The sequence below is a fragment of the Bidens hawaiensis genome, unplaced genomic scaffold (assembly GCF_021521415.1).
Source record: "Bidens hawaiensis isolate Kalapana, Puna unplaced genomic scaffold, B.hawaiensis_p1.1 tig00009253_1, whole genome shotgun sequence".
Lineage (NCBI taxonomy): Eukaryota > Viridiplantae > Streptophyta > Magnoliopsida > Asterales > Asteraceae > Bidens > Bidens hawaiensis.
The window spans coordinates 731,553-741,494 of record NW_027491683.1 but is presented as its reverse complement, the minus strand read 5'-3'; the positions used below and the strand labels follow the sequence as shown (position 1 = coordinate 741,494).

Sequence of the window (9,942 nt, the reverse complement as noted above, 5' to 3'; positions counted from 1 at the left end):
TGTTAATTTATTTTCTCATATATACACCAAAGTGGAAACCTTTTATTAGCTAGTATAGGTAATATGGCTCAACAATACTTACCAAGCTATTATATAATAAGGTATATTAATAATTTTGATCTATATATATTCTTACATAAAGAACTTGTTTTACCAAGCAGCTTTATACCGAAAGCTACAATCACTCGAGATTCAGATCCTTAACCACTAGAAATGAATACCTTTGTTAAACACCTTTTCAAAGGGTCTTTAATCTAGTGGTATTAATGTTTAGGATATTGCTTTGCCTTTTCAAATGACGAGGGATTAAATACAATGAGTGACAAAAAATGATGTTAAAAAGCAAAAACCACACACATTGATACCACTAGGCTATATGTTCCTTATTGTCTGTGTACACACACACATAACTTCGTCACCTCTTTTGACCCGAACCCATATTGACCCGACCCAAACCAAGTTAAACCTTTTTTGTATCGACCTGTTCCGACCCTAATCCAGTCTGATCCATGAAACCATCCTGCCGGACCCGACCCGCTGCCCATCCTAATTAGTAATCACGTAATATGTTAATTTTTTTAAAATTTATAAAGTATTGCAATACCATACTGAAATTAAAGAAAATAAATGCTCGTTTTTATAGTAAAAAAATTGGCATGCGAAAAAAGGGGTTGGATTCCTTAACTATGGTTACTCACGTAACCAATTTTCTGGCGAGTAACCTCGATTCTCAGGTGGCATACGAAGAGGCTCCATGTTCATACAGATGGGTGGAGATGATGGGGAAAGGAGGCGGTGGCGGTGGTGATTGCGATGGTGGTGGTGATGGTGTAATCTGCACATAAGGCCAATTTTGCTACATATTTGTCACATAAGCACGCTTTTGACACGTATGCATGCCACACCATCATATATCAGACTAACGGAGTTAAGCCTCGGTTAGTCACAGTCAATTGAGAATAAATATGACATAAGATGAGATCATCATCAACCAACTCGTTAGTTGAGACTGTTATTTGTCAAAGTTCATAATTGGAATTACGTAAATCCAATATTCCTAACTATTTTGAAAGTTAATAGTTTAACCGTACACATGTTTCTAAAAGACCACGTTACCTCTACATTCTCAAACTTTTATATACTATTGATTGTACAATACGCAATAATAGTAGTAAGTCTTAAAATTTACGAGGTCTTTCTAATTTGTATGGTATGCAAAAGATGAACCAATAAACCATAAATTAGGGAGGGAATGAAGGGATTGGGTGTTGCCAGCAAATCAGCCATGCATGTGCTTGAGTCTTCGTTATGGACAACAATATTCCCACGATGCTCAAATTGCATTATTATCCAAAACTACACAAAAATAGTATGACATATTGATTTGCAATATGTAAATAACTCCAAATAATTTAATAATTTTTGTGTTACGTGGTATTTTTTAATTATTATAAATGTCTTCGATTTAGACAAAATTGATAGTTACTAAATTATGTGAACTGAATGCGACAGTGGCCATATTTCATTATCTACTTTTTTAACTTTAGACACCGCACATTACGACGGGATTTCATATAGCAATATTTATTATTAATCTAATAATTTCTAGAATTTAGTTTTAAAAGATTAAGTGTGTATATATATGGGATGGTTCAGTGGAGAATGGTTCAGGGGAGAAGTGAAACTAGTGTGAGAAGTATAAAAAGTAAATAATAACCATTGATTGTATTTGATATATAGTCTATGACATTCTTATAAATTATAATAGCTTTACTATAGACATTTAAGGAAAGAAGGGTGTTTTCGTCTTTTATTTTAGGCTAAATATGAAACGTAAATCATCATAATTAATTCCATATTTTATGCCAAACTAATTTCTCAACCATATCATAAGCCAAAAATCATCATACAAAGAACTTTAGTTCAATAATATTCTTTGTTTGAAATTATTTCATCCATACAATTTAAATGTGAGATTGTCTGAAGGTTTTCATCTTGATTATTGGTTCAAAGGACAATTTTGTTAGTCATTAAATAATTTTGCTTTATTTGATTTTAGTTTATTAAATTTGTTCGAATACCATGATGGATTTGGATATATAGTATAGATTGTAAACATATTGGATTGTTATGACAATGTTTTTCTATATGTTCACCCGATAATGAATAGGTAATCTACATAAGTAAATAAGATAAATTCACACAATCACACAGTTAACTGATGTGTTGTGATGTTTAGGTACATGTTAAATTGCAATCCTGGCCTACTGGGGGGAAATAAAAAATCAATATTTAAAGTTATTCTTTTGCCTATATATATATATATAGAGAGGATGGATCTTGCGAGAAGTAGTATTATAATGAGAAGTGCGAGAAGTCGATCTCAACCATTGATTAAACATAATCAATGGTACATGATGATAATGACAAACTTGTAATTAAGAGAAGAATAATATCATATATATTTATGATAAAAAGGTAATTTGGTCTCCCTCCTAGTTGTTTCAAAGCATTAATTTACTAATCACTCATAAATTACTCTTCACATTAATTATCTTAAAAAGTTATAAATTTTTAGAAAAAAATAATTTGACTTTTACATAAGCACATCTTCTAAGAAAAAATTTAATAAAATATCTTCATGATCAAGTTTTTTGCATTCACTAGTTCATAAGATTCATTTAAATTATTTTTTACATACATATGAGCAAGAATGTATATGTAAGTAAATGGTAATGAATTCATCTACACAAGTAACATAATAATATACACATAACTCATATTTACCTACGCATAACTCGTATTTGACAACACATAAAAAGATTAATTAAAAAATAATTAAAATTAAAAAACATGATTTTTTTCCTTGATTGAGAATATTTAAAAATTTAATTTAATACTATCAATTGTATGTACAACTTTTGTTTGTGTAGGTTAATATTGTGATATGTGTAGTTAAATACAAATGGGTAGGTTATAACATGACTAATTTTATATATGTAGGTTAACATTATGTCTTGTGTAGGTTCATATATGTACAGTGTATGCGGTATTTTAAATTGTGTATGATTAAATTTTATTATGTGTAGGTTCATATATGTACTGTGTAGATGGTATTTCAAATTTTGTATTTGTAAATTTTATCTTATGTAGTTTTATATATGTACAATGTAGGTGGTATTTCGAATTGTGTATGTGAAAATTTTATCGTGTGTAGGATCTATTGTGTACTGTGTAGGTGGTTTTACGAATTCGGTATAAAATTAAAAATCTTCCTAGATTTGCTTAAGTTAGAAAAATTATGAAGAACGAATTCATCATAAATTAAAAATATAAAAAACAAACAATTTATAAAAGTAATTAGATTAAAAAAATATATGTAACTTATCCTAAATATTTGTTACTTCCATACATGGAAAAAACTTTGTACTAAAATGCCCTCTTATATTAAAATAAAATATGAATAAAGAAAAATTATGATTGGTTGTAATAACTTCTCACAATTCTCACACTAAAAATACTTCTGAAATGAACCTAATCATATATATATATATATATATATATATATATATTAACATTTATGTGAGGAGTTTAATACTTGTGTAGGATACATTGATTTGGTGTATACAACATATGTTGATACCAGTTATATTATGTAGGATATATATAAGTTATTTATACGTATCAATATTTATTACTAATTGTGGAGAGGAGACATTAGTTGTATAGGTATAGACTGATTAGTTGTGCTTCAATTACTAATAGTGTGAATGAGTTACTATTTGTGTAGGATGAATACTTTGTTGTGTAAGTAATGTATATGAAACTCTAAATGAGCTATTTGTATTTGTGTAGGATGAATACTTTGTTGTGTAGGTATTGTATATGATACCCTGAATGAGCTAGTTATATATGTGTAGGATTTTTATTGTTGTGCAGGTAGTAACTATGAATTTGTGTATACATGATATTTTATGTGTAGGAAAGCTTATTTGTTGTGTAGGATGTCGCATTTGTAATTACGATGTTTGTTCAATTTTTTGGATGAGTATGTTGTTGTGTAGATGTTCAACTATATGAATTATGTCACGTTTGTTGTGGAGGACATACATGGAGAGATTTATTTAGATAGTAAATTGAGATTGTGGTTTAGAAGAGGAATCAACAAGAGAGAAACAAGTAATGCTCAATTTTGCAGACAAAATACACAGCAAAGATTAGACAATCGAACATTATGGATGTTTTAAGTTTGAAATAGCATTTTGGTTTATCAACGGGGACACGGCAAGAAAGATAAGACCATGATAAAAAAAATATATTAATTATTGTAAACATGACACAAACATTAATGTCATATATTAAGGATTATTTATTTTCTGAATTTGTGATTTACAATTTCTTGATGTGTTGAAGATTAATTTGTACTAACTATAAAAACATTAAAAAACAAAACCGATTTGTTACCTTTAATTAGTAACTTTCGGTTAGTATTAATTTCCTAATATAGAACTAAAACATTTGACTAATATACCCTTAATATTAAATAAATCAGAAAAGAAAAAAAAATCTTATTGGTGGAAATCATTTCTCGCATTTCTCGCACTAAGATGATTTCTCTCTCTCTCTCACACACACACACAATATATATATATATATATATATATATATATAGGCTAAGTATAAAATGAAAACCCACTTGAGTTGTGAAAACTCTAGAAACTCATTCTCAACAAAATGTTTTTAATTAATGTTTAAATCTTGTGGTTCAAAATTAAAGTGAATAAAAAATGTAAATGTAAATATAACTTTTTCTCTCTCATGAAAACATATATAAAAATTAGTAAAAAAATGTTAAAAAATAGCAAAACATTTTTTTTTGATGTTTTGTATTAAATGTTACAACATATATTACATGTAACAAAAAAAAACGATGTTACATAGGGTTTTCGTGGGTTTTCAAAACTCAAGTGGGTTTTCATTTTAACCTTACCTTATATATATACATATATATATTCGAGTCTACCAGGGTGATCGGGCCGGAGACTACCCCCCCCCCCCCTTCTCAAAGGCGGCACTGAGAGTGAATAAAGAGAGTAGGAAGACTCTGCGCTTTGAAAATGATCCATTGCATTTTCGATTTTTTTTATATATTTATTTTTGAAAAAAAAAAAGTTAAATGGGATAAAAGAACAAAAATACGATCATGTGCATGCGCATTACACATGACTGGACTTAATATAATAGATTAACTTGTATTAGTGGAAAGAACGTAATTTTTTACAGTTTGTAATTATGTTAGTTAAAGGACACAACCTGCAATTTGCGGTAAATCTAAAGAACACAACATGTAATTCGGGTGTAATGTGCATGCACCTTTAAACACTCAATAGAAATTTCTTTTTTCCTAATACATTAAGCTAGAAGGTCAAACTTCACAAAACAATGCTATTAACAAAAATTATAACCCCTCCGTCCATAACACCCTTCGAAGATAAACGAAGAAGTCAACTTGGAGCATCACTTAAATGTAACAATAATCAATCTTATTCACATCATCACATGTCTCCTAACACGTCCAATGGCTTTTTAATTGCCTAAAGTGACACTTATGATGCTATCTCCAATTAAGTGATTGAAACGTTTCAAACAGTCACTTTCTTCAAATGGCTTTCTTTGTATTGTATGGTTTAAATTGCCAATAGTTTTCTGAGGTCTCGTGGAGGATAAGCTTAGACTGTGAAGCTACAATATGTCTACATCATTTCTATCAATTAATTAGAAGAAAACCCGACAATTTTCATAAAGAAGCAGTCCAAAGAAACCCCTTGTTACGTTACTTATCAACTTCCTCTCTATCCATGTGAATTGTATTCAAGACAATATGTCTGTATATAAAGACTAAACGCCGTATACATAGAATGACCAATTAATCATGGGTTAAACGATCAAATAGGAGTTAAACATCCGCAAATTAAACATTAGTTTGTGTTTCTGTTTATAGATTTACATTAAGCTTTGAAGAAGGGGAGTTGATAATAGGAACTTAATAAGCTGCCGATTTTGAATTGTAAACCCAGCCACATGCTAATCAATTCGAAGCTATCATAGCATAAATCGAAAATCTTTTACTTTAATCTCTTGAGGGAAAGTTTGCATCCGCAAATTAATCATCAAAATTGCCAAATTGAAGCCAACTATCAACCAGAAGTAGACTCCTTAGACATAATTACATACTTAGAATCAAAATAAAACTCAAGCAAGTGTAAACTCCGCCTTCAGACCTGTTTGATGTACATTATGTGATGTATATTACGATTCACATTGATCAACAAGTCAATCCAATATGTTATTGATGACACAAAAATCATCAACAAATCAACAATACAATACTGACAAATTTACAAGCAAACCTATACAAAATTGACACAAGGCACTTAATGAATAGAGTAAACCTCAGGACTCCACATGGCACAATGTTGATCGCGACTGGCGAGTGCTTTTGGTGCACCCAGACTTCACTTTTCATAAATGCAAGAATCATAATTGTCTATGATAAGAGGTTGAAGATTGAGATAAACATGTAGATAGACCATGGATTGTAGTATAAATATAGATTAACAACTTAATTATAATGTAAACAAAGATTAACAACTTAACTATAACACGGTACAAAACTGTTAAAAGTTCTAAAACGCATTTACCCTACAACTAATGGCCACTTGAATGACATGACCTCTAGAGGACAACTACTTGATACGATTTTCAAACATGAATTCAACCTTGTCCGGAACTAAACGGTTTCTCCTTGCAGTAATCTTCAAAACCGCACCATCCATGAGCATACGCTGCAACACTCGTGCTATGTTCTTCGTGTCATCAATTCCAAGATGATGACTTCCTAACAACGGTATCTTCAATTCATTCATCATTGTACGCATTCCAGAGGCCTAAAATTATCATATATGCACCAAAATCAGATCAAGTCAATCTTCTACTTATTACTTATTACACATCTAACATTGAGGCTTACACAGTTGCGTACTCACCCGCCTGTTGTAGAAGTTGAGATATATATCCTTCAGGTTAATCCACTCCATGAAGTATGAAGGTAGCTTCATTTTTGAAACTTTGCATTGTTGGGGTATTTTCGTCTTTATATCCCAGTTCCCACTAGTGCACATAATCATAGATTCATAGTTAAGTTAGCATACAAAATCATAAAAATTAAACTTTTAGCATAATTACGAAATTACCAAGTTACAAATGCAGCTCGATTAAGTGGGCCATCAAGTTCCTTGCTGCGTAAGCTATGTTTTGACATCCATTCTTCAAATTGTGTTATAACTTCATCAAATGGAAGAGCTGTATCATGCCAAACACTGTAAAGCGGTTAGACATATTATTTTCTTTGAACTTATATAATATTTAATCGCACATTTATCATGAACATTATAACATATAACTATATAAGTCATTCATAATACAGATTAATGTGAACATACCGGTCAACTCCTAGCTTTCCATATTTCCCTTCAATATATTGATTAATTCTTTCTTCACTCATTTCTGAAGGCCTAACAAACCTGAAACAGAAATATTTGAAGCGTAAAGTTTTATTAATATGAATCTATATAATGCTAAACCGCTAAAGACAATGGTGCAAAACCTGTGAAAGAAAGCTACAACATTCATGGTTCTGGCATCAATCATCAAAACAGGAAATTCAAGAATCTCAACTTTCCCCTCCAAATCAAGCACAAGGAAGAAATCTAAATGCTCGGAATGCTTGTTCTTATACTCATCAACATTTAGTGAATGCTCCAATGAGAAACTATGATTGAATCTCTGCAAGTGAGAAGAATCCTGCATCTGTTTCACAGGACAACAAGATGAACATGATTTTACATCAATTCATTTATTGGTAATAACGAAACAACAATGAACCAGATTCTTAATAATTTTGATACAAATCATTAGCTTCAAGCACTGCCGGCTTTGAGGGTGGGCGAGGAGGGCGGTCCCCCCAGACCGATCTGCCCGGTAGGTCCGAATTTTTTAAAAAAATAATAAATATATCTTTTTTTGAAAAAAAAAAGTATGTATTCTTAATGTAAAAAAAGTTTTTGCACAACCCAAATCAAAACCCAATAAGCTCATTTAAAAATTTAATTGACTAAATCCAATTACAAAAGTCCTTTTACTTAATATTTTTGAGCGATTCTCGGAGACGGCTCTGGCTTCAAGCACAATTATGTTGGAGATTCGTAAGATATAACGCTTGGATAGTATGAGAGTCAGAATAAGACTTTCAGATCGAAATAATTCAGTGTTTCACCCAAAATTTCCAATCGGATAAAATTCAGATATCTAACAAGAACAATGACACAATGTATGTGTGTTTGCAGGAATAGGGCCAGATGCTACCTTCGGCATTCATCCATTTGAAATGCGGCCCAATTTTGACACCGATTGCACACGTGAAATTCGGGAAATTAAACTTGTATTGTATATTTTTCTTAATAAAGTAACAGTTGTCAAAATAAAAAATTTCCAAGCTGCCCCAAGGAAGGAACCAATGAGTATGTATGTATGTAATGTAAATAGTAAATACCGAAGATCATAGTAAATTCAAACAAGCGTGCCTCATGACTAGTGTTTGATGAATATTATGATTCACATTGGCCACTAATTCAATCCAACTACACTAAAACATCAAACAAATTATTCGAGAATAAAATAGAGTGAATTTACCATGGTGCATTTGTCCTGAGTATAATACAAGCACATTGGCTTCCAACGAGTGCTCTTATTAGATGTAATTACAGCTTCTTCGGCAGACATCGAAGCAACCAACGGTTCGTTTGAAGAGGATGTAATGAGTCGACGGGTAGGTAAGACTGACCGAGAAGACATAGAGGTTATTGAATTTGAAGAAGGGTGTAAAATGGAGTTAAAGCTGTGGCGAAGCAGACAAACCCTAGAATTCGCCATCTTCAATAGATACTGATGAAGTGAGACGATGATTTAGAAGGTATGTTTCGGATGTTAAAATGATGGTTGTGTTTTTTATATGAAAATGCTTGAATATAGAAGCCCCTATAGCTCAGTGGTAGAGCGCCAGTCTTGTAAACTTGAGGTCTGTAGTTCGATCTTGCATGGGGGCAATCTTTTTATATTTTAACTTTCGTAAAATTTAGATAATTTTAATAAAACGTAATTGCCATTTATTTTGGAAAGTGAATGAAAACAATTAATTTCTGTCATAGTGGGTAAAAGAAAAAAATAAAGTATAAAAGATTTTTATACAAATTTGTGTATCCGTGCTTAGCTTATCAATACAAAAAAAAAAAATTAAAATGTGTCACCACACCTTCATTCAAAGTTTTAGCTTAGCAGTTAGCAATGTAAAAGTAAACTAGAGTTATGTTCGAAAGTGTCTCATCAGCGAGAACCGCAACTCCAGTTAGTCTATATTCTGTAAGCTCCCTTTTTGGCAAAATCTGAGCTCCATTTGCAACCATATTGGTCATTTGTTTCGTTTCATGTGCGACTTTTATTGCATCTTGATCCACCTCAAATGTAGCAACTATATCCTACAGTCGTCGCAGGTTAGGTCACTATTTTATCAAGATTGAGTGTGACGAGACAAAACTAATGGGTTACAAACTAATTGGGTCGGTTTCGAACCGATTTTAATGTATAGGTTTACAACTAGATTTCAACCCTACAGTTGGATCGGTTTTGAACCGGTTCTTGTCAAACTGGTTTTACTATCGGTTCTACCGTTCTGGCACCCAAATTTGTTTTTGGTGCACCTCTAGAGGGTAAAACTATTTACTGCATGGCACAAATGCACTGAGGGTCTGAGGTCGGCCCAGCATGTTGGGCTTAATGTGGGTGAATTATCTGCCGGTGATTTTAGGTTTAGGTTCTTTAAGGTTG

The 9,942-nt window shown here is 31.6% G+C and overlaps 1 protein-coding gene and 1 non-coding gene across 2 annotated transcripts; one reads left to right on the top strand and one right to left on the bottom strand.

Annotated features, from left to right (window-relative positions):
* Positions 1–6,632: 6,632 nt before the first annotated feature.
* Positions 6,633–8,994, bottom strand: LOC143531810 (putative exonuclease domain-containing protein At3g15140). The gene is made up of 6 exons (XM_077027023.1): positions 8,752–8,994; positions 7,667–7,869; positions 7,503–7,583; positions 7,254–7,379; positions 7,047–7,170; positions 6,633–6,947 (listed from the first exon to the last, which is right to left on the bottom strand). Exons 1-6 carry the CDS (start codon positions 8,989–8,991, stop codon positions 6,747–6,749), a joined length of 975 nt encoding a protein of 324 aa, XP_076883138.1. The 5' UTR covers positions 8,992–8,994; the 3' UTR covers positions 6,633–6,746.
* A 98-nt stretch (positions 8,995–9,092) lies between these two features.
* On the top strand, positions 9,093–9,164 carry TRNAT-UGU (transfer RNA threonine (anticodon UGU)). The gene has a single exon. It is a non-coding gene; the product is annotated as a tRNA-Thr (tRNA).
* The last annotated feature ends 778 nt before the right edge of the window (positions 9,165–9,942 follow it).